At 46.6% G+C, this 24927-nt stretch overlaps 1 protein-coding gene and 1 long non-coding RNA gene across 2 annotated transcripts; one reads left to right on the top strand and one right to left on the bottom strand.

Annotated features, from left to right (window-relative positions):
• Positions 1 to 1087: 1087 nt before the first annotated feature.
• Positions 1088 to 3483, bottom strand: LOC118535128 (uncharacterized). The gene is made up of 3 exons (XR_013447573.1): positions 2726 to 3483; positions 2285 to 2520; positions 1088 to 1638 (listed from the first exon to the last, which is right to left on the bottom strand). It is a non-coding gene; the product is annotated as an uncharacterized LOC118535128 (long non-coding RNA).
• Positions 3484 to 3826: 343 nt separating this feature from the next.
• Positions 3827 to 5573, top strand: FOXD3 (forkhead box D3). The gene has a single exon (XM_036091366.2). The coding sequence runs from the start codon at positions 4128 to 4130 to the stop codon at positions 5571 to 5573; it is 1446 nt and encodes a 481-aa protein (XP_035947259.1). The 5' UTR covers positions 3827 to 4127.
• The last annotated feature ends 19354 nt before the right edge of the window (positions 5574 to 24927 follow it).

Here is a 24927-nt window from a genome sequence, read left to right as displayed (position 1 = left end):
AGACGTCTCAATTTCCTTCTTATCGATCCGGACTCCACTTTTCTTGTTTCCTGTTGCTAGAAACTCGGTCCCCTCCACCACCACCCCGCCCTCGACGGCGGCTCCCGTCCTGGTGGCTGCCCCACCTGTGTACCACGGACTCCGCCGGCCCCAGGAGAAACAGAGAGAGACTTATTCCCTTCTCCTTTGGCTGAAACGTTTCAAACCTTTGAACAGGTGAGACAGCTTGGTGCCATCTTCTTTAAATCCCTCCAGGGAAGTTTGCTTGTTGTGACCCAAGTAGTTACTCTCACTCGTAATAATCTTGTGTGTGTACTCCTCCTTCTTTCCATCTCTCCCAGTAACCCTCTGCGACCCAGAATATATTTATCCACGTATCTCCCTCCCCCCAATATTTCCGTTCCCTCTATCACATTTTTCTTTCCCCCACTAATGTGTCACTTTCTCTCTGTAGCTGTCTCGCCTCTTCAGTCTCGCTCTGTCCTGAAGCTTGGCAGTATCTGACGATTTGTGGGCTCTTAGCTGCAAACTGCAATTACGGGGCAAACAGGATTTACTTAGCCCAAAATCTAGTCAGCGTAGGGCAGGTTCCTGCCACCGCTACGGACTCCGGCCCTTCCGCCTGGGCGGCGTCCCGCAGCGGGAACTGCGGGAACCTTCCGGCTTCCCACCTGGGCGGCCGCTTTGCCTCCTTCCGGGTCCCGGGAGGTTGCGCTGGTGGCACTGTCCGCCCGGAAGGGGGAGAACGGTGGCAGGTTCCCCAGTCGAGAGTGATCGCGGGAAAATCCGCTGCCTCCGCTGGAAATCGATATTAAGCGGTTGGGCCGGCGCGGGCGTCGGACGGCGGTGCCGCAGCCAGTAGGTCCTGCAACGTCTCATCATTTAGCTAATCGAGTCGAAAAGTTTCTGTAAGGGCCAGACCCGGCATCAGATGGTAACACTGATTGAACAAGAGATTAGCACAATAGATCTCTAACCGAGGGGAAGCGTTGCTTTTCACGCTACGCGCCGTAATTAATGGTATGAATCAATTAATTTGACTTTTATTGTGTCGAATGAAAAAAGCGCAACAAATGGAACTGGCGGCTGGGAGTTGTTCACCCCCCACCCCTTCCCCCAGGGAGGTTCCAGTGAGACACCGGGGAATGGACGGATCAGGCTAGGTCTTGGCCGAGGGAGGGCGAGGCAGCGCCCAGCAGCGCCGAGGGAGTCCTGAGAGCCAGCCTGGCTGCCAGCAGAATCGAAATTAGGCTCATTTGGAGGCTACTTTAAGAAGACTACCGAGGGCAGCCCCTGGAGCCGCTACACTCCCGCGCGCGCTCACGTGCGCACACACGCGCGCGCGCGCACACACACACATACACACATACACGGCACGCGGCCACGCGGGTCCAGCCTCCTGGGCTGCGATAGGGCTCACAGCCCGCGCCTCGCACTTCAGCTGGACAACTGAAACTGGGCAAATTTTAAATTTCGGGTTCTTTTTTGTCCTTTCGACCTTCCTTTTGTAAGTATTGGGTTGCTCGGAGAGTTGCAGCCTCGACCTCTGCAGCCGGGTGCAGTGGTGGGCTGCCAGCTCGAGCCGCTCGGGTCGGTTTCGCGGAGGGCTGTCTAGATGGCATCGCAAATGGTTCGGACCTGCGGGGCCACAAAAAGGTGCAGCTGCGGAAATCAACTCAGAGATGCATTTTAGGGTCAGGTACAACAAGGGATCGTTTAGATACAAAAAAAAACTTTGGAGTTTCGCGGGTGTCTCAGGATGGAGTAACTGCCACCTCCCCCCACCCCCACCCCATCCCCGGCACAAACCAGAACTTTCTGCGAAAAGGAGATCCAATGGGCTAGTGTTGTATCCAGGAAATTACCTAATGGAGATGAAAGTCAATCTGTGTGCCTCACTGCCTATAATGAAGTAAGTTTACGGATTTTTTTTTTCCTAGGCCAAGGATTGAGGGAATCGTAGGTGAGAGAGACACAGACTGAGGGTATCAGAAGCACCACTGTCCACCAAGAATTAAATCGGTTTCTTAGCATCTTCTGTAAATATTTCACCATTTCCTCTCGGACGTCTCCCCTTGTTCTCCTTCCTCTGGTGAGGCCGGCATTCTCCTCCCAGTACTCAGCAGACAGACAGGGCTTGGGTTCAAGGAGCCCGCCACACCCGGCAGGCGAGCTGAGACAGGGCTTGGGTTCAAGGAGCCCGCTACACCCGGCAGGCGCTTGCAGCTCGCCTTCAGGCGGCCTAAAACTTGAGGAGGAGAGAGGTGGCGCATCGCGGACTCACCGGGTCAGGAGCACTATTCCGAGGTGCGAGGTCCAAGCGCACGGGCAATGCCACGCACCCGTGGTTGGTTTGTGATCCCCCCACCCCCAATCCCAGTTAAATCCCCATAGCCTTTCCTACCACTAGTGATTTTCCTCGCCAAGGAAACTCGGTGTGTACTAGCCGCCTCCTCGCCTCCTCCACCCGCTCTGCTACTGGTTTCCGCGGAAGTTAAATCTTGGAGGATTTACCTAAGCCTTAAGAGGAAAGAATCCACGTTAGTTAGCAGGGACGGAGAGCCTAGCCCACCCGCACACCCGACGCCGCCCCTCGCTTCCAAGAGGCCGGGCCCCGCGGCCCGGGAAGCCACCTCGCTAGCTCCCGGCGTTGTTCTACCTTCCCAGCCCGAGCGCAGCGTCTAAGAGAGGCCCGGAAGCCTCCTCTCCGCGCCACTCGACTTACCCAGGCCGCTGACTCCCGGCTCCTTCCCCAGCGCCTCATTTCCGACTTTTTCACATGCTAAGTCGTTTAACAACTCCCAGCAGCTAGTTACGGCCTCTTTATTTATAGGTTCACTGTTATTTTACGTCGTTTTTATTTCTCTCGGCAACTATTCTAATAGATTAATCAATAACTATTTTCTGACCTTCGGGAACCCCAGCTGATGCTGTTGTGGCCGCGCGGGGTGTGTGTGTGGGGAATATATATATAACACGCCCACATCGAGCGGGGAAAGCCAAGGCAGGACCCGGGTGGTTTGGCTTAGGGGGTAAAGGATACTTGTCCCCTCAATAGGTGTCTCCGCCTAAAGAGCACTGAGGCAGGAGGGGGGGGGTCTGAAGTCTAATTAGCAAAACGGAGTCGGGTGCGCAGCTCTTACTCGAGAGCTAAAAAGAATCAAACCCAAAAAACAAAACAGAGACTACTAAATTTTTCTTTAAAAAAAAAAAAATGGAATGGGAATCTCGTTCTACGTTGCCCAGTCCCAGCCTAAAGAGTGTTGGCAAAGGGGGGAAGGGGGAAGGGAGAGGGAGCAGGGAGGGCAGGGCAGCGAGAGCTGCCGGGTCCCGCGGACGCTCCCAGGCCCACGCCCTCGCTCGCTCACACCCACCCTCCAGCACTCACACCCATAGGCTCCCTCGACCCCCGAGCGGGGCTCCAGCCTAGGCTGGGGTCCCGGGGCGGGCCAGGACGCCCTCGGAGCCCGCGGGATGCTGGCGCACCGTGCGGCGCTGAGTTGCGTGTCCCTCGTCCCTTTGTTGACAATTCCCTGAACCAACTTGAGTTTGGCCGGCTCCGCGGCGGCCCTGACGTCACGCGCGGTCACGTGGCCCCGCCTCCCGCTGGATCTTTAAGTAGAAAGTAATCTATCAGGCCAGTCCTTAAAACGGGACTTTCGACTACGGGGGCTCGGCGTCCCTGACACCCCCCCTCCCCCCGTTGCCCCTGCACGCGCCCTCCGGAGCTGCTCCGCGCCCGGCGTCCCGCGCCCGTCTGCACCGCTCTTGCTCTCCACGCCCGGGCCAGAGGCCGAGGAAGGCGGGCGAAGTGAGGGGGCGCGGCGTGGAGAAACCGCGGTGGCCCGGAGCGGCATCGAGCGCCTAGTACCGAGCGCCAGGGACAGCAGGAGTTTGAGGAGCGCGGCCGCGGGGGGCGGACGGCAGCGCCCGCGCCGCGCGATGCCGGGCTGCCGAGTGTGAGCCAAGCCGGGAGGGCCCCGAACCATCTACGTCCCCCTCCCCTCTCCCAGTCTCCCATCTTTCGGGAGCACCCAAGCCCCCTTCCCCGGAGCTCGGCGGCAGACCCTGACGACTCCCATCGCCCGCCGCTCCTTCCCCGCCGCCGCCACCAACCCCGAGGAGGGATGACCCTCTCCGGCGGCGGCAGCGCCAGCGACATGTCCGGCCAGACGGTGCTGACGGCCGAGGACGTGGACATCGATGTGGTGGGCGAGGGCGACGACGGGCTGGAGGAGAAGGACAGCGACGCGGGCTGCGATAGCCCCATGGGGCCGCCGGAGCTGCGCCTGGACGAGGCGGACGAGGTGACGCCGGCGGCACCCCATCATGGGCAGCCTCAGCCGCCGCACCAACAGCCCCTGGCATTGCCCAAAGAGGCGATTGGAGCCGGCGCTGGGCCAGGGGGCGAGGCGGGCGCTTCCGAAGCTGACGGCTGCAAGGGCGGCGTCGGCGGCGAGGAGGGCGGCGGGAGCGGCGGCGGGCCCGGCTCGGGCAGCGGTGCAGCGGGAGGCCTGGCCCCCAGTAAGCCCAAGAACAGCCTGGTGAAGCCGCCCTACTCGTACATCGCGCTCATCACGATGGCTATCCTGCAGAGCCCGCAGAAGAAGCTGACCCTGAGCGGCATCTGCGAGTTCATTAGCAACCGCTTCCCCTACTACCGGGAGAAGTTCCCCGCCTGGCAGAACAGTATCCGCCACAACCTCTCGCTCAACGACTGCTTTGTCAAGATCCCCCGCGAGCCGGGCAACCCGGGCAAGGGCAACTACTGGACCCTGGACCCGCAGTCCGAGGACATGTTCGACAACGGCAGCTTCCTGCGGCGCCGGAAACGCTTCAAGCGCCACCAGCAGGAGCACCTGCGCGAGCAGACGGCGCTCATGATGCAGAGCTTCGGCGCTTACAGCCTGGCAGCGGCGGCTGGCGCCGCGGGGCCCTACGGCCGCCCCTACGGCCTGCACCCCGCGGCCGCGGCCGGCGCCTACTCTCACCCGGCTGCCGCGGCAGCCGCGGCGGCGGCGGCGGCGCTCCAGTACCCCTACGCGTTGCCGCCCGTGGCACCCGTGCTGCCGCCTGCCGTGCCGCTGCTGCCCTCGGGCGAGCTGGGCCGCAAAGCGGCCGCCTTCGGCTCACAGCTCGGCCCGGGCCTGCAGCTGCAGCTCAACAGCCTGGGCGCCGCCGCGGCCGCCGCGGGCACGGCGGGCGCCGCGGGAACCACGGCGTCGCTGATCAAGTCCGAGCCGAGCGCGCGGCCGTCGTTCAGCATCGAAAACATCATCGGCGGGGGCCCCGCGGCGCCCGGGGGCTCGGCAGCGGGCGCTGGGGGCGCCGGGGTAACTGGGGGCACCGGGGGCGGTGGGGGCGGCAGCGCGGCGCAGTCCTTTCTACGGCCGCCCGGGACCGTGCAGTCCGCGGCGCTCATGGCCACGCACCAGCCGCTGTCGCTGAGCCGGACGACGGCCACCATCGCGCCCATCCTGAGCGTGCCGCTCTCTGGACAGTTCCTGCAGCCCGCAGCCTCGGCCGCCGCTGCTGCCGCAGCTGCAGCGCAAGCAAAGTGGCCCGCTCAATAGGGACGCGCCGATGGCCGGGACCGAGGGCCGGGTGGCGGCCTGGGGCGGCGGCTGCACTTCTAGTTTACGCGCCCCGCCCCGGGCCCGGCCCCCCTGCCCAATCCCGGACTCTGCCTCTCCTCCATTTCCTCCCCCCGACCCCTCAACACCGACCTTCGGCGGCCTCCACCCCCTCGCGCACACCTAGGCTGGCGGAGCAATCTCACCGCACGCCCGCCGGGAATAGCTTTCCGTACAGGTAAAACTGAAAACCGAATTTTCCAAAAATGTACCCCGACGGCTCCTGCTGTCAGTACCGTGGGGATGGGAGGGAAATTCTTTGTACATATTTGTATAAAAATTATTGACTTTCCTTTTGGGGTTCTTATTTTTTTAAGAAAAAACAAATTCAGTAGATTTAGAGCTCTGAACTTTCATTTTTTTTGAAGGTTCACTCTCCGCAGTTTTATGTGAGAAAAAAAATGTATAGAGACGTTGGGAGATTTTAAATATGAAAAATTTTCGAAAGGCGAAAAGTGTCATTCTATTATAAAAGTCTGTTTATATATGAATGAATATATATGGTATTCTAAATGTTATTCCATCGTGTTGTACACAACTTTGTAAATAAATTTTTAAAATGTTCACCCTAGTGTTTTATTTAGATGTCTGAGGTAAACGACCGTATTTTAAAATTGTATTTGTATTTTATCTTTACCAGAAATTCGAGGAGTTTCAAGTATGACCCTTTCAAACTTAGCTATGCATAATTTGAATGTAAGAAAAATTTAATTGGAGAAAGGAAAGAATATGCCTAATTTAAATAGTATTAATATTTTTCTTTTAGTTTTCACATAAATTTGGGATATTGGTGATGATCTCGTTCATTCCAATCCATTAAGTCTGACCAGATATTTCTATAGATAAAATAAGCTGCCATTTTAAAAAACCAACCTAAATCTAAACAACAGCACAATCTTTTAATTTTTTTTTTAATATCAGACTTTTATCTTCCATATGAGTTCTTGGTCATTTCAATTATGCTTTCAAAAGAATGTAAATTACAAACATCCCCCATTTTAGAATTTAAATCTTAAGTTTTTGAAATTATTTCTTTTCATTCCTTAAGTGGCAGTGGTAAATAAACACAGTTAATTTTTTTTTTAATGTATGTTATGGCAGTTTAATTTTGCAGTGGAACTGTATTATCTATATTAACCTGATCAATAAGACATAGTTCTTATCTTTCATAATATTTTCAAATAAGATATTTCTTTTCTATGGCAATAATAAATCCACAACATAATTTTGATTTCTGAAGGATTCCTATGAATGCCTCCTCCCCTCAACCCGCAGTGTTTTGGAAGGCCAAGGAATAGTGGCCTTAACACCCTTTTAAAAACAGGTGCACATCACTCCTCCCCTTTATTCCCCTCTTTTTAAAACTTTAAAAAACAAACCATAGTCTAGGTTAGTGGGAAATGAGAGATCATAGGGCAGGAATGGGGAGATGTCCTCGCAGATTATTTTTAATGTGCATTTCAGCTGTTGCAACCTTAAAAACATTAAGGTAGAAATAAAACATCTAGACGCGGAAGGCCGTTTCCCATTCACCAACATATCCTCAAATGGCATCAATTCTAATTATTTTGTAATTAATTTAGCTGTACAATTACTTTTGCGAAATCGCTTTTTAAATCTGTAACCGGTAGCCGTGCTGTCAGTTCGGCCCTATGCGCGTCCTGCTTGCAAAACAGGGCCAGTCCCTGTCGGTGGCGTCCACCTCGGCTCTTGGTCGTGGAGATGCCTTCCGGCTTCGGATTCGACCCTTATTTCTCTGCTGTCGGCGTGGGCTAGGGAGTCGCTTTGAAAGACACGTCCTCGAAAATACCGAATCTGTTTTCCTGGTAAACAGTAAACATTATTGTGTCCTGAGTAAACATTCCTCCTGGATCAGGGTCCTAAAATAAAACAAGCTGCCGGGGGTGAGATAGTTTAACTTGATAAACAAGAACCTGATAATCAACCGCGGCGGAGAGGCGCAACAGTAACCTTCACCGAGAAGAGATTATGGACCACACAGTCTCCGGGCGGGTCCCTTCTAATCTCCTTTTACAAGGAAAACTAAACGGATCTAAATTTGTTTGTGTGTTGCAGCTATAAAAGTAACAAGTTGTTTCACAGTTGTGTCTGGCTAATCGGTTTTTACACAAACAGCAAATGGTACATGATTTGTGCAAACACAGAGGTTATTTCTAATTTTAGCTGACACCCCTGGGAAAAGGGAAAGGCAGGGCTTCTTGAATTCACTTTTAGCCTCAAGAAGCTGCTGATCCAAGGCTTCTAAATGACATTGGATAACAGAGGCCTCATTCCATCCCTGATCCTTTGTTACTTATAAAATTACTCGCTCATATTTCCACGCATAGCAGCAATACCGGCCGAGCCTGAGCCCGCAGCTTGACACTCGGCCACAAGCCGCCGCTTGAGATCCGCAGGGCTTTTTCCAGCGATGCATTAGGCAGCAGGGAGTAGAGGAGGAGGGATCCGCCGGCAACTTTCCTTCTAGTCACTTCTCAACCTTGAACTAGAGCCTGGAGATGGTCCCTTTCCTTTATTTCTTGGAGAATAGGAGACTCCCAGATCCAGACTCCAAACCGGACAGCGGCTGTTTAAAGTGCTGGCAGACGTCTTGGAGATAGACCTGGCTGTACCCCTTTGAAAAGCTCTTTTTGGTTTATGCTTGTTAAACCACGAAGGTTTAGAGCAGAAGGGAAAATGCAAATATATATAATGAACTCAAACATTTGGTTGGGGGGGCGGTTTGAAACTCACATTTGATATGAACGCGGGCACCAGCGACGAAAGACACTGAAATCCCCTTTTACATTGAGATTTAAAGGCAACACGATTGATATCCGCTTTTTATTCCACTTAGGCAGATTTATTTGTAATAAAAAAAGGAAGCGGGTTGATTTTTATGGGGGAGAATTTTAGCTTTCGGCTACACACAAATTTAAACTGGTTTCCACCTCCTCCAGCGCTCATTTCTAGAAAGTCAATCCAGTTCCGAGGTCTGTAGTCCTTAGAACTTCCCCAGGACTGAGTCCCTGAGTGGGGCCCGCGCACGCAGTTCCTCCGGAAATGGGTGAATCCGGAGGTCCAGGGAAATACGAACCTAGACTAGAGCAAGATGCTTGCACGGACGATGATGGGCTCTCGCTGCGATGGCGGATGTGGCCTGTAGGGGGCGACGAGCAGATGGAAAACTTAACGGGTTTTGTCTCCTACCGTCCAGCCCCAGCTCTCGGAGACCTCTCCTTGTCTCGAAGCCTCTGAACACCCTGACATCCTTGTTCATCCTCCGGGCCTGGGACATCCAGGTAGAATCTTGGAGAAGCTACTTCCTCGGCCTGTCTCCTGAAAGGGCCAGAGTCCCGAGGGAAGTTTGTCTTAAAGATTGGGAAGCAATAAAGTTTAGTGATGAGGAAACATCGACTTGGTTGCAATTAAGAGTTATATTTGAGGTTATTTATTTTACATGGTTTATAGGAAGAGTCTTGGCAGTGAGGGGAACGTGAAAGGTTAATGGGTGAGGGGTGCGTTTTAACGTGGGTTCCTTGAAGAACTGTCTGGAGAGAATGTGGTCTGAAACCCAATTCCAAAGCCATGAGTCCATTGGACCCTACTAGTGGCAAACTGCAGCATGAATGGTGGCAAACTGCAGCATGAATTAGTAAATGTTCTCTCTGGGCCGGGGGGTGGGGGTTGTTGGAAGAAGATTCTCAGGGTGCCCAGGCCCAGTCATGAGGGGGTGGGGTGCCTATTTCATGGGAGGGGATGATAGGAAGCAATGGAATGAGAGAGGCCTTGCAGAAGGGGTTTCAATCAGGGATAAGGCATTTTGTGACTGTGACCTTGGACAAGCTGCTTGGTTTCTTTGAGTCTCTCCATTTCTTTATCTCTACAATGAGAATGAGGAGTCCACCTGATGCTTGGGCTTGCAGGATTACGTGAGTTGGTGTCAGTGAAAAATGTTTTATAAACTGTAAGGAGCTAAGGGAATGTAAGGAGTTTACTTGGTATTTTTAATGGCTTCTGGACAGAGACACAACTCTCTTCCAAACACCAACAGTATTTGGTTTGGTTTTGAAAAACTCAATTTTAAGTGTGAAAAGTGGGTTTTTCTAAGAGGGGTTGCAGAACCTATTCCAGTCCCCTGCTACCTGGAAGGATGGAGCAAAAGAGGCTAATCAGAATGGGCTTTTAAAAGGTGGAGTCTCCTCCTGGTTTTGAGTCCTTCCACCATGCCTTGGGCCTGAGGAGAAGCCCTCAGGCCAGCTGCAGAGGCCTGGCGTGTTTCTTTTTGGCTGACTGGTCCACTTTGCTGTTTGCCCCTTTGCTTCCACCATCTGAGGCAAGTGGGGAAACAGGAGCCCTTCGCTGACAGATGCCCATTAGTGCAAGACATGGGCTCCGGAGTGAATTAAAGGTAACCAGATCCTAAACTCACGTAAAAGACCACCCTCCCTTTACTTGCAACAGTTGGCAGAGTTACACCCAGAGCCAACTTCTCTCTTAACCATCACCACCCCCTCCCCTTACCCTCTTAGGAATGTACAGGCCATTCTTTGCTCCCCAGGAGCAAGGCCAGCCAAGGACGGTGGGCGCACAGAACAAGATTTGAAAAGAAATGTTGCAAAATCAGCCATGAAGTGGTAAGAAAGCATTGTCATCTTATTTTTTTATTTCCCGAGGGGGTGTCTTACATCAGAATTTCTCAAAATAAGAATTACATTAATCCCCTTCCCTATTTTAATATAAAACCCGTACCCAAGTCCTTCTTTTCCAGATGACGTTGTGTTTATGCACACAGCTTCTTCCCATCAGTGGCAAGGTGGGGAGGAAGAGGGAACACCTTCATTCCCTTGCCTGAGTTCCGCCCTCCCCCTCCCCGGGCTGAATTTCAGAGGTATTTTCAGAAAAAAAACAGTCCTCCAGAACACCCTCCCCTCTTTTCACATAGCCCCAGAAGTTTCTGTGACTTCCCCATGGTAATTCAGCAGCCCAAGCGTAAGCTATGGAAATACTCAAAGGACGAAAAAGTGTTCTCTACATAGGAAGGATGTTCACTTGAGGAAAGGAAAAAGCGAACCATGGGGCAAGGAAGGTTGGGAAGAGTAGAGAAAAGAAAAAAGACAAACACAGAGAAGCGCTGGGCGGAGCGGGATCAGCTCCGGGAAGACCGAAGACCTAGACCCTGGGGCGTTTCCCAGGACCTGAAGCCCGCTCCGCCCCGACTGGCGGGAGCACTGCTAGCCTAGCTCTGGGCTGTTCTGCGGAGACCGACGGCTAGATTTCCTTTTTGCCGAGTGATTTGGGAGGGGAAGAAAGAAGCCGGGAACTCCAGGCCCGCACCTCCCCTTACCCTGCAGGTCAGCGGCCCATCCACGGCTCTCCGGTGTCTGCAGACCGTCCCCGTGGGCTTCCCCACACCCCTCCTGCTCTGGGTCCACCTTTGCGCAAGCCACGAGGGCTCGGCCTGCGGGACTCCAGCTCCCCCTGTCTGAAGGGAGGGAAGAAGAGAATTTAAATAGGGAGAAAACCCATTCGTAAAAGGTACCCGCTGCGGGGGTGGGGACAGCGAGGGGCGCGGTGGGGACTCTCCTCCCCGCCCTCTCCCGCGGCGCCCCACTTGCAGGCGCTTAGGGAAGCTCGCGGCGAGAAACAACTCCCCGCCGGGTGAACCTGGGCGGCCTGGCAGCCCCAGCCTGGGATCTCTGGGAAACGAAGAACAAGTTTACTACGTTCTAGTTAGGCCATAGCCCTGGCGAGTCTTAAAAGGAGGGTGGGTCGTGAGGACTGCGAGTGTCGCCAACCCGGGGCCTGTTCGTCCGGCCGCCAATGCGCCGCAAGGTCTCCTCTCGGCCATCCTGGCCCCTGGCCGCTCCCTCTTCAGCGGACTCGGCATTTGGGAATGCTCCTTCCCGGGATCTGGCAACAGGGGCTGCAGGGCACGCCTTTTTTGAAGAGGGGATTTGCTTCTTTTCCTTCCTCCATCCCTTCCACTCTCTCCTCTCGACACATGGTAAGCGAGACTCAGTTTTCTCCCAAAGATCAACAACACATTTTGCCCGTTACCCTTTTCTGCAAGGGGCGTGCGCCTGGCATCGCAGAGAGCTTTGCGGTCAGCGCCAGAGCAACCCCAAACCCGAAATGTTCTCTTTGCTCTCAAGCTCCACGTGGGAGGCAGCGCCTCCTCCGGGAAGCCTTATGGAACCTCGCAGCCCAGGTTAGTTGCACCTCGTTGGATCCCACTGTGCCAACTTAATGAACCGCTGTCATTGATGCCCTGGGAGTTTCTTACTAACATTGCCTAGCGCAAAAGGGACAACTAAAATGATTTGTCTAGCAAATAACAAGCGAGGACCATGGACATGAGGATGAGGAAGGCTGTTAATTGATCAAATCAGGTCTTTCTCAAGAGTTTGGGGGATTGTTTAATTCCCTTTCCTTTTCGCCACTCCCCTTCTTTATGATAATGCTTTTGTAAACACCATGTTATTTTATTTTATTTTTATTTATTTATTTTTAAAGATCTTATTTATTTAATTGACAGAGAGAGAGAGACAGCGTGAGAGGGAACACAAGCAGGGGGAGTGGGAGAGGAGGAAGCAGGCTTCCTGCTCAGCAGGGAGCCCAATGAGGGGCTCGATCCCAGGACCCCAGGATCATGACCTGAGCAGAAGGCAGTCGCTTAACCAACTGAGCCACCCAGGTGCCCCCATGTTAAATATTTTAAATGAAGGAATTTTTAAAATATTTATTAGATGTCTAAAAGGTATAAGACATGTCAGGTTCATAATATAATTTGATTTTCTGGAATGTTTTCTCTGCCTTCTCCTCCCCGAAATACCGTAAGACAGTTCTACCTCCAAACTAATGGGGAAACCCCCTCTAGAGTACTTCAGTTTTCAGCTAGCCTCTGCTTCAATTCTTCCCGTGGAAGAGGACTCAAACCTTACCAAACATTCATTGCTCTTAGGGACATCTTTATTTGCTACACTTTCTTTTATAGAACTTATTTCTTTAGTAAAATGTAGAGGATTTGAGAGTCGTTTGCTTAGATTTTAATATTAAAGATGACCATGTAAGATGGTCATATGTATTTTTTTAAGATTTTATTTATTTATTTGTTAGAGAGAGAGTGTGCACAAGCAGGGGGAGCGGCAGACAGAGGGAGAGGGAGAAGGAGGCTCCCTCTGAGCAAGGACCTCCATGTGGGGCTCAATCCTAGGACCCTGGGATCATGACCTGATCCGAAGGCAGATGTTTAACTGACTGAGCCACCCAGGCGTCCCATAAGATGATCATATTATCATGTGTTGGGTTTTGTTTTTTTTTTTTAATCTAGAAACATCATTCACTGTGGTTTGGCTTTTACATTAAAACTACTGTTTGTGGGGAAAATTGAGCAAAAGCTAAAGCTTTGAGAAAGTGTCAGCGTTCTGTATTCAGTATACGTGTTCCAGGACTGTCCAGAAGCCTTGTTCTGAGACCCACTTGGAGAGCCTCTAGTTATCACCTCTCCTAAGATTGGGTTTAGACAATACTGGTGATAAATGTCTTGTGGGATGGTTTTAGAATTTCATGTTCTTTATTTTAACCAGAAAAAAAAAAGCATTTTAAAAAAATTAAACAAATCATTTAATTTCTCTTTCATTGCTGTAACCATTGGCATAATGGTTATCTCTTAAGCTGTCATTCATCCCAACCTTCACCATATGAAACTAGATATCTTCTCTGAAAAACATTCATGTGGATTCTACTATATAATATAAAGAAGAAGGAAGGAAAATCCTAGATTATTTGGCTATTGCCCTCTAGCTGGGATCAAGATAACATGCTCTTTAAATTAAAAAAAAATTTTTTAAAGATTTTTTTTTTTAAGATTTTATTTATTTATTTGACAGAGAGAGACACAGCGAGAGAGGGAACACAAGCAGGGGGAGTGTGAGAGGGAGAAGCAGGCTTCCTGCGGAGCAGGGAGCCTGATGTGGGGCTCGATCCCAGGACCCCGGGATCATGACCCGGGCCGAAGGCAGACGCTTAACGACTGAGCCACCCAGGCGCCCCGATAACATGCTCTTTAGTTTTATACACTTAATGCAATTTTTTTTTTGCAAATTTATATCTAGTTTGTGTGGTCCCTATTGATTTAGTCTTTATATAGCCCAGTTAGCTTCTTCCTCTGCCATTGTTACAGATTATACCAGTAACCCATCTCTCAAATTCTACCATCTTGCAAATGTAAATGTTGGTTACAAGAGCAAGGTGGTATCAAGATCAGCACAAATTAATCACAACCACTGAGAAACATCTGCTTTATTGATGGTACTTCAACAGCATCACCTTTCCACATACATCAGGAATTATGACTTTATGATAAAGTTGCTCTTGTTGCTAGAGGGAATCAAGTGCAAGTATTAATAGATTGGGTTAAAAGACAAGACTAATTCCTAGTCCTAGTCCTGACATTGAACTTGGAAGTATCTGGTGGGCTCTTTATTTGCTCATGTAAAAATTACTATTGAAAACTTAGCTGAGAGAAAGAGAGGAGTATAGTATTATAACTATCATTTCAGATTTTTAGCCAACAGATCTTTTTGAGTACTGTTTAAAAATTTAGAGATTTTTTTAAACCTTAATTTCACTTTTGTCTTGGCTTAAGGTATCTTTTTTTCCAAGACATCTGTCATTCAAATCTCCAGCAGTTTAATGACTCCTTTATTGATATTGATAGTGTATATTGTAGTTTAGGGTAAGAGACTAAATCACCCCTCTCTACCACCACCATCCATGGGGCCCCATGAATAAATTGAAGGCCTCCTCCGTAGGATACTGAGAGTGAATGCACCCTCTACTTTGGGAACCATCATTCTAGTACAGTATATTCAATATACATACTTAATGGATTACATTTATTACTTTTAAATATTCTTACATAGATGAGATGAAGTGTGAGGAAACACTTTATTAAATTTTGAGAGCTAAAAACTTACTCTGTATGAGATAACTATACTGTATTTTCAAAATCCATTCCCTTGCTAAGGAGGGTTTATTATTTGAGGTGCAGAAGGATATTCTGGAAAGGGTATGAGCTATGGATCTAATAGTCCTGGGTCAAGTCCTGGCTCTGCTGCTTCCTAAATATAATTTTCATCAGAGTTATTTAGTCTGTCTGAATCTCAGTTTTCTTATCTATAAAATGGGGATCATAATATGAAGATTTATTATGATAATGTATTTGGAGTGCCTAAAAATGGTGGCTATTATCACTTTACAGTTTTGCTGATTTTATAGTGGTCATATTTTCATGAGGCTACCTTTATTTTTTTCTTTGATATCATATACCAATATTTGTCACATTTCATATTTAAAAATGAAGTTGCTGATACCACTGTCCCTTTCATCTGTTTGAGTGAGGTATCATTTTTGTGTTCTCACAACTTAACAAATGTGAAACAATTTACTCTGTAGTGCCACTTGGTAAATCACTTTTTCACTTTCAGGGTATTTTTCAGTCTTGTGGATGAGAGGTCTTGACAATAGTCATTAAAGATATGATAGCACTTTCACAAGAACAAGGACATGTGCCTTATGTCTTTGCTGAGCTCTAGTCTAGGTGGACTAATTTTAACATTTTTCTAGATCTGCAATAAGATTTCACTAGGAGAAGTCACTGTTTGCCTAGATTGGATCTGATCAGGCAAACACCTAATTTTGAGCTTGCAAAGATCACCTCAGTTATTCTATCTGGTTAATGGGAGGATGTGATATCATATAATTAAAGGAAGATGTGATAGAAATCAGATTGATTGGGGTTTGCTGCCTGGTGATTTTCACTAAGTCACTTGAAACCTCAAATTATGATAATTTAGTTGAGACATATGTTTATTTAGCTTATTCAAATTAAAGCAAACATCACTTTTTTTAAGATTTTATTTATTTGTCAGAGAGAGAGAGCACAAGAAGGGGGAGGGGCAGAGGCAGAGGGAGAAGCAGGCTCCCCACTGAGCAGGGAGCCCAATGGGGGACTTGATCCCAGGACTCTGGGACCACGACCCAAGCCGAAGGCAGACACCCAACCGACTGGGCCACCCAGGCGTCCCTAAAGCAAACATCACTTAAAAAGTATGAGAAAGGGAGAGAAAGAGAGAATGAAAAACCATTGAAATGTGAAGCTGCCTTTAATTCTCTTCAGTGGGCATGGGATACAGGGAAATGTGTAAGGATGGCGTGAAGTTGCTGTTTCCAGTTAGTCATTTCCCTTATGTATTTTTTTAACTTTTTAAAAGATTTATATTTATTCATTTGAGAGGGAGAGAGAGAGGCAGAGAGAGCAAAGCAGAGGGAGAGGGAGAAGCAGACTCCCCGCTGAGCTGGGAGCCAGAAGTGGGGCTCCATCCCAGGACCCAGAGATCACGACCTGAGCCGAAGGGAGATGCTTAACCATCTGAGCCATCCAGGCGCCCTTTAAAAATTTTTTTTGAAAGATCTTATTTATTTATTTGACAGAGAGCAGAATCAGGGGGAGTGGCAGGTGGAAGGAGAGAGAGAAGCAGGCTCCAGGTATCATGACCTGAGCCAAAGGCAGATGCTCAACTGACTAAACCACACAGGCACCCCTCCCTTATGTATTTTATAATGTGAGCATCTTGCTACAGAAAATGGGATGGGATCTCAGTGTTTAAATATATTTTTGTACAACATGGCCCCTAAATGCAAGCTAGTTATTACATCTAGAGTTCAACCAAGAAGACATCAACCTGTTCTAACAATTGAGAAAAAGCTGACTGTTAGATCAATGGAGAGATGGTATGCTTGTATATAGTTAAGGGCCACTTGAAGGGATTTTGTGACTAATTTTTATTATATTTGATTTTTTACCTTACATGTTACTTTATATTCTAACTCCTGCACAAAATGCAATTTCCATTGTAATATCTGCCTTACCAGGGTTGTTCTGGGAATCAAATGAGATAATATACGTTAAAGTGCTCTGCAAAATTCACCGTGCTATAAAATGTAAAATGTTTCTGTACTCTGGACAAGACTTGGCATGCCATTTAAATGTTTTTATTCTGTGTTTTCACACAGAAAGTGAATTGTAGCTGTGTACAGAACAACAATCACAACAATAATAATGATAGAAGCTAAGAAGATTGATTAATTGACCACTTATAACATGCCAGGAAATGTGTTTAGCACTTTAAATGGATTATCTAAATTAGATTGGGAAGAGTTCTTCCACTTAGATTTCTATACTATAAGCCCCCCTACTGGTATCTCAGTTTCAAATATTATATACACTTTCTGGGAAACCTCCACATTACTCGTGTGTGTGTAGCCAGTATTTTTTCTTCTGATACTGCTGAATTTTTTAAAAGATTTTATTTATTTATTTATTTATTTATTTATTTGAGAGAGAAAGAGAGAAAATGAGCAGGAGGAGGAGCACAGGGAGTAGGACAAGCCGACTCCTTGCTGAGCACGGAACCCGACTTGGGTCTCAATCCCACTACCCCAAGATCATGACCTGAGCCAAAATCAAGAGTCAACACTCAAGCAACTGAGCCACCCAGGTGCCCCTGATACAGCTGAATTTAATAACTAAGAAGGGCTAGATGAGAAAATACTTATTTCCTATATTTACATGGGGAGAAATTTTCATTTGAGGACTTGTGAACTTTTACCTCTTTTTTTTTCTTAAGATTTTATTTATTTTTTAGAGAGAGAGTGCACACAAGCATGAGCAGGAGGAAGGGCAGAGGGAGAGGGAGAGAATCTCAAGCCAACTTCAAGCTGAGCATGGAGCCCAGCACGGGGCTTGATCTCAGAACCCTGAGATCATGACCTGAGCCGAAACCAAGAGTCTGACACCTAACCGACTGAGCCCCCCGGGGGCCCCGAACTTTTACCTCGTATTCACTCCTCTCCTGAGGGAGGGAGGAGGACTTATCTGATTAGTGAGTTTAGAAGAAGAGCTACGCATTTGTGGATCAGCCATTCCTGCACATTTTGGATTTGCCTGCTCTCAGAGAGGTCACATTAAGGTTTTCAGCCTCTGTCATACCATGACCTTAGCAAAACATGGTCTTACTTGTGGTTGAGGCCCGCAGCTGTTTGGTGCTCCCAAACGCTAGGTAAATCTAACTAGTTCAGCAACTGTTAGCAAGTTCACTTGGTTGCACATCACTTAATTTAGATTTCATTAGAAATAAAACTAATATTTCTTGTCTCTGACTCCTGTGTCTACTTCTCAGATGGTTCTAAATTTAGATGGGAAAGAGAAAGGTTATAAATGAACTACTTAAAACCCTACAAGAGACAGTATAAGAGAGTGGTTAAGAGCACAGGTGTGGAAATGAATTTACCTAATTTCAAATTTGGGCTCCATCACTTTTCAGCTGTGTTACTGTATGCAGGTTACTTAAATTCTCTGTGCCTTCGTTACCTTATCTGTAAAATAGGGACAATAATAGAACTTACCCTCATAGTGAGAAGATTAAATGAATTAATACATGTAAAATGCTTAGAACAGTCCTGGGTATATCAGCATTCAATAAAAGTTAGCTTTTCTTATTATTATATTAACAGTAATAGCCCAAGGATACAATCTAAATATTTGCACAAATAATTTGCATTCAACTTTTAACTTGCTTCCTTAAGTAATGTTAATTCAGGGGCGCCTGAGTGGCTCAGTCGTTAGGCCTTCGGCTCAGGTCACGATCCCGTGGTCCTGGGATCGAGCCCCGCGTCGGGCTCCCTGCTTGGCAGGAAGCCTGCTTCTCCCTCTCCCACTCCCCCTGCTTGTGTTCCCTCGCTGTCTCTTTCTCTGCCAAATAAATTTAAAAAAAATCTTAAAAAAAAAGTTGATTGACTGATTATCAGCACAGGGGCCTTCTACTGCTCCATTCTCTGTGCTAACTATGGTAATTTAATCTTTTTCCTCCCCCTTGCCACAATCCATAGAAATGGGACTCACAGTGACATCCCTAAGGGACACTTTTAGACTTCTTCTTTGAGGTCTTCAAGCTAGTCCACTGTGCTTGTTCTTATTTCAGAGCCCCATAGCACTTTGCCTATCGTATACAATTTCACAATTAAATGTGTGTTATTATATGTAATGGGATGCTGAATAGGACAGAATTTTTTTAAAGAAAAGCACCTCAGTGTCTCTTCTTCGGGTACAAATATGTTACAGTAATATTTGGGGAAGCATGTTTAATGTTTTATCATGGAGAATTTCAAATATACAGAAAAGCTGAAAGAATTTTTTTTAAAGATTAAAAAAAATTTTTTTAAGTAATCTCTAAACTCACAACCCCAGGATCAAGAGTCACGTGCTCTATCAATTGAGTCAGCCAGATGCCCCAAAAAGTTGAAAGAATTTTACAACAAGCACCTGTATACTCACCATCCTACCATTAACATTTTAAAAATTTTTTAAAAAGACTTTATTTTTTAAGTAATCTCTACACCCAACATGGGGCTCAAACTCACAACCCTGGGATCAAGAGTTGCCTGCTCCACCTACTGAGCCAGCCAGGCGCCCCTACCATTAACATTTTAATACACTTGCTCTATCACAGAATTTCCAGCCAGTCATCCTTTCATCTATCCAACATCCCATCTTACTTTTCTGGTGCATTTCAAAATAGTGTTGCAGCAATATTTTGAAATGCTAACCTTTGCTTCTTTCTTTGGAATTCCTGCAACTCCTCTCTTTCCTGTCTAAGGCAGAAATGTGGCTGAGTGAAGGGCTTTGGAGCCGCGCAGCTTGGGCTTGAAATCCAGCTTTGCCACTTACTAGCCATGTGACCCCACGTAACTTTACTGTTACTTAGTGTCCTCATCTATAAAAGAGGTAATAGTAGTACCTACCTTATGAAGTGAAAATGCATGTGAAGTGCTTACAATAGTGGGTGACCTGCAGACACTTGTAGAGTAGTAACTTGTGTTAGGAAATTTATACACATTAACAAAGGATTTAATTCTCACCACAACCCCATGAGGTAGTACCATTATTATAAAATGTAGTGTATATTTGCTATTATTATTTGTTATAGCAGAAATTCATAGAGAAAAATCTCTGCTTAGTTTTTTTTTTAAGATTTTACTTTATTTTTTATTTTTTTAAGTAGGCTCCATGCCCAGCACAGAGCCCAAGGTGGGGCTTGAACTCATGACCCTGAAATTGAGAGCTGAGCTGAGATCAAGAGTCAGACACTTAACTCACCCAGCCACCCCTAAAGATTTTGTTTTTAAGTAATCTCTATACCGAACATGAGGTTCAAACTCACAACCCCAAGATCAAGAGTCAGAGGCTCTACCAACTGAGCCAGCCAGGCACTCCTCTGCTTAGTTCTTGAGTTTTATTTTTATTCTTTTTAAGATTTTATTTAATTATCTGTCAGAGAGAGAGAGAGAACACACAAGCAGGGAGAGAGGCAAGCAGAGGAAGAAGCAGGCTCCCCGCTGAGCAGGGAGATGTGGGACTTGATACGAGGATCCCAGGATCATGACCTGAGCCAAAGGCAGACGCTTAATGACTGAGCCACCCAGGCATCCCAGTTCTTGAGTTTTAAAACAAACATTTTGAAGTTCATGGCAAAAATAATGCCATGGGAAGGAAGCTTTTTGAAAGAAACTGGGCTCCTTTCCTGTCAAAACCTATGTACCCAAGAAAAAAGTTTATGTCATTAACAGTTCATTTTGGAACAACAGATAAAGAGTCTCACCTGGCCAAATTATGTAAAATTTCCTAGTCATGGGGAGAAGAGAGGAGAAACAACCAGAGAGAAGCTGATGAGGGTAATTCCTAGAGTTGGGGTAAATATCCCTCTGGATGGATTTGGGGATTGGACAGCAGAGGAGAATTGTGCTTCCTACAAATATTTTTTGGACTCTTGCGATGCAATCTTTGTGTGTGTGTATGTGTGTGTGTGTGTGTGTGTGTGTGTGTGTGGTGAGAGCACTTAAGATTTACTCTCTTAGCAAGTTTAAAGTATACAATGCAGTATTAACTATAATCACCATGCTGCAAGTTAGATCCCCAGCATGTATTCATCTTATAACTCAAAGTTTGTATCCTTTACCAATATTTCTCCATTTCCTCCCACCCTCCTCCTGTCTTGGCAACCATTTTACTCTCTGCTGCTATTACTAGTTTGAGTTTTTTAGGTTCCACATATAAACAGGATCATATAGTATTTGTCTCTCTGTGTCTGGCTTATTTCACTTAGCATAACATCCTTTAGTGTGATATTATGATTTATAATAAGAAATATATATTTTGGTCTGTTTTTTTTTTTTAATCCCATCCCTCCCTCCAGTCCAAACTAGACCATCAATTACTGCCTCAGGAAAGGGAAACTATAAGAAACAAAATAAGTTAAATTTTTGGATTTTGAGCACAAAAAACCAAAGACATAGCAAAACAAAGAAACAAAAAACATCTTTGGATGAGTACAGTTGTTTCTGGTTCCAGAGCAGATACACATTTTCTGGACTGGAAGAGAGGGATAGTCCCAGGCAAACTGGGACAGTTGGTAATCCTAGTTTGTTGGGGAGGTTATTCTGCTTCCAATTATAATTTGGTATTTACAAAATAAATTGTGTTGTTAGGATATATTAAGGACTTTAATTCAGTATTCTACTAATAGAGGCAAAGCTTGGCAATATTTCAGTGTTCTCATTATATATGACATAAGTAGATAGCTGGAACTCCCCAAAGTTTTAGGAGGGATGCTTTTTTCATGCATTACTGACTTGAGTTGGCTGTAATGTTCATTTGCTTCCATTTTTTAAAAGTTTTTATTTATTCATTCATTTAAGTAATCTCTATACCCAACATGAGGCTTGAACTCTTGACCCCAAGATCAAGAGTTTCATGGTCAGGGCACCTGGGTGGCTCAAGTGGTTCGGCGACTGCCTTTGGCTCAGGTCATGATCCCGGAGTCCCGGGATCGAGTCCCGCATTGGGTTCCCTGCTCAGCAGAGAGTCTGCTTCTCCCTCTGACCCTACCCCCTCTTGTGCTCTCTCTCTCAAATAAATAAATAAAAATCTTAAAAAAAAAAAAAGTTGCATGGTCTTCCAAATGAGCCAGTCAGACACCTCCAATTGCTTCTATTTTTGCATTTCAATTTAAAATTATTCTAAACAGTTTATATGAATAAGCTGTATAAAATATATATTATTTTCCAATTGTTTTATCTAACCCTGTTTATTTGCCACAGGAAATCGGAAATAACTATAATAAATATAAGTAATATGGAGCTGTGGTTCAGAGCACAGTCTTGGGAGCCAGACTCTGGGTTTGAATCCTAGCCTTGCCCCTTACTAGCTGTGTGATATTGGACAGGTTCCAGTTCTTCATCTACAAAATGGGAATTAAAATAGTATCTACCTAATAAGGTGGTGTGAGGATGAAATTAATTAATACATGTAAGGTGCTTATAATAGTGCCTGGCACAAATAGGCACTCAAGAATTATTAGGCAAGTTCTTTTGCCCTACTAATGAAAACTCAAGAGTTTATCCATAGTTCACTCTTTTTTTTTTTTAAGATTTTATTTATTTATTTGAGATAGAGAGTGAGAGAGAGAGAGAGAGAGCACAAGTGGGGGGCAGAGGGAGAGGGAGAAGCAGGCTCCCCGCTGAGCAAGAAGCCTGATGTGGGACTCGATCCCAGGACACCGGGACCATGACCAGAGCTGAAGGCAGATGTTTAACCGACTGAGCCACCCAGGCACCCCCATAGTTCATTATTTTCATAATTAAGGCTTCACAAAGAGTTGGGGAGGTAGGTTAGAATGTTTTCTGAGATGAAACATTGTTTCTTCCCCTTTTAATAGGACTGTTCTGTGGACTGAATTGTGTCCCCCCAAAAATTCATATGTTGAAGTCCACCCCCAACATGACTGTATTTGGAGATAGGGTCTTTAGGAGATAAAGTTAAATGAGGTGATAGGGGTGGGGAACTAGTCAAATAGAACTGATGACCTTGTACGAAGAGGAAGAGACAATAGAGATTCACTTTGTGTCCCCCCCCAGCCCCTGCCACACACACATACACACACACACACACACACACACGAGGAAAGGTCATTTGAGGATACAGAAGGTAGCCATCTACAAACCCAGAAGAAAGTTCTCACCAGGAATTTACCCTGCCGGACCCTGATCTGGGACTTCTAGCCACCGGGACTGTGAAAAAACAAATTTATGTTGTTTAAGCTACCCAGCCTGTGGTATTTTGTTATAGCAACCCAAGCAGGGTAAGACAAACTGTTAATTAATGAGTACTGAAGACTGAGGGAAACCCTTAGAGTTGCAATTATTCGCCAAAGAATGGGCACCATCACCCAAGTTTTCTTACCCCATCCTGCCCTACACAAAGCTGCCTAATGACTGAGCAGAATGATGAAGTAGAAGCAAGACCTGCTCCATTGGCGCAACTCTGCCCCTCATCAACTGAGCGATTTGGGTCAAGTCTTTTTTTTTTTTTTTTTAACTATTTATTTATTTGAGAGAGAGAGAGAGAGACAGAGATAGCAAGAGAGAGAGACAGAGATAGCAAGAGAGAGAGACAGAGCTAGCAAGAGAGACAGAGATAGCAAGAGAGAGAGACAGAGACAGCAAGAGAGAAAGCATGAGCAGGGAGGAGAGGGAAAAGCAGGCTCTCCGCTGAGTGGGGAGCCTGACACGGGGCTTGATCCCAGGATCCTGGGATCATGACCTGAGCTGCAGGCAGACGCTTAACTGACTGAGCCACCTAGGTGCCCGGGATGACCAAGATTTTTGTGGCAGGGAAGGAACAATATGATCGGAGAGAGTCAGGCTGCCATGGAAACACCAAGGCAGGATACTTCGCCAGAACTTTAGTGAGCAGACGTAGGTCAGAGGAAGACTTCTGGGCAGGCAGGGACATCGAAGGAGAAATCAAAATGATGAGTGTGAGTTAGCCATGTGAATGGGGATGGTGTAAGGGTTGGTATACATGAGAGAGGGTAGAAAGGAAAGAGTATAAGAAGGAAGAACTGCTCAAACGCAAAACAGTATGGTGTTTTCAGGGAATTCAGTATAACCAAAGCATACAAAACACTCTCCCAAACACAATCTCATTTAATCCAACATGTTAAATCTTTCTCAATGAAAGCAATGTACCAGTTAGAATGTGTTCAGCTGCAAGGAAATGAAAACATGACTAATGGTGACTTAAGCAACACAGACATTTAATTATCTGGAAGTAGCCAGTCAGGGCTGGTACTGTGATTTTTTTTTTTTTTAAGATTTTATTTATTTATTTGACATAGAGAGAGAAACAGCGAGTGAGGGAACACAAGCAGGAGGAGTGGGACAGGGAGAATCAGGCTTCCTGCTGAGCAGGGAGCCTGATACGGGGCTCGATCCCAGGACCCTGGGATCATGACCTGAGCCGAAGGCAGACACTTAACAACTGAGCCACCCAGGGGCCCCTGGTACTGTGATTCTATAATGTCATCAAGCATCTGGGCTCTTCCCATCTTTCTGTTTCACCATCCTCAGCTTTTGGTCATTATGCATATTAGTTTTGGTAGAAAGAATAAAGCCCCCCCCCCAAGATATTCATATCTGAATACTTAGAACCTATGAATATATTAACTTCTCTTATAAAGGGACTTGGTAGATTTAGCTTAGAATCTTGAGATGGGGAGATTATCCTGGTTTATTCAGGTGGAACTAATGTAATCATGGGGTCCCTATAAGAGGGAGGCAGGAGAGTTAGAAAGAAATGTGTTGATGCAAACAGAGGTCAGAGAAACAGATTTGAAGATGTGCTGCTGGTTTTAAAGATGGAGGAAGGAGTCATGATTCAAGGATGAAGGCAGGCTTTAAAAGCTGGAGAAGTTCTGACCTCCAGAACTGTAATACAATGAATATGTTTTTTAAGCCATTAAGTTTGTAGTAATTTGGCAATAGAAAATTAATACATCACCCATAGTTGCAAGATGGCTGTCAGAGCTCCAGGTATTACTTTCATATTTAATGCAGGGAGAAAAGGTAGGGGATAAAAGAGCAGAGCATGCTGCATCTATTCCTTTTGTCAGGAAAGAAAAAACTTTCACAAGCACCCTACCAGCTGACTTCCCTGTATACATCATTGACTAGAACTTGGGCAAAGTGGCCACTTCTAGCTATAAGGGAGAGTAGGAAGGTAACTCACTTTCCAGTCTCATTTTTTTTTTAATTTTTAATTTATTTATTTGGCAGACAGAGAGAGAGAGACAGTGAGAGAGGGAACACAAGCAGGGGGAGTGGGAGAGGGAGA

This window comes from Halichoerus grypus, chromosome 5 (assembly GCF_964656455.1).
Source record: "Halichoerus grypus chromosome 5, mHalGry1.hap1.1, whole genome shotgun sequence".
Taxonomy (NCBI): domain Eukaryota; kingdom Metazoa; phylum Chordata; class Mammalia; order Carnivora; family Phocidae; genus Halichoerus; species Halichoerus grypus.
This window is presented reverse-complemented; position numbering and strand designations above follow the sequence as displayed.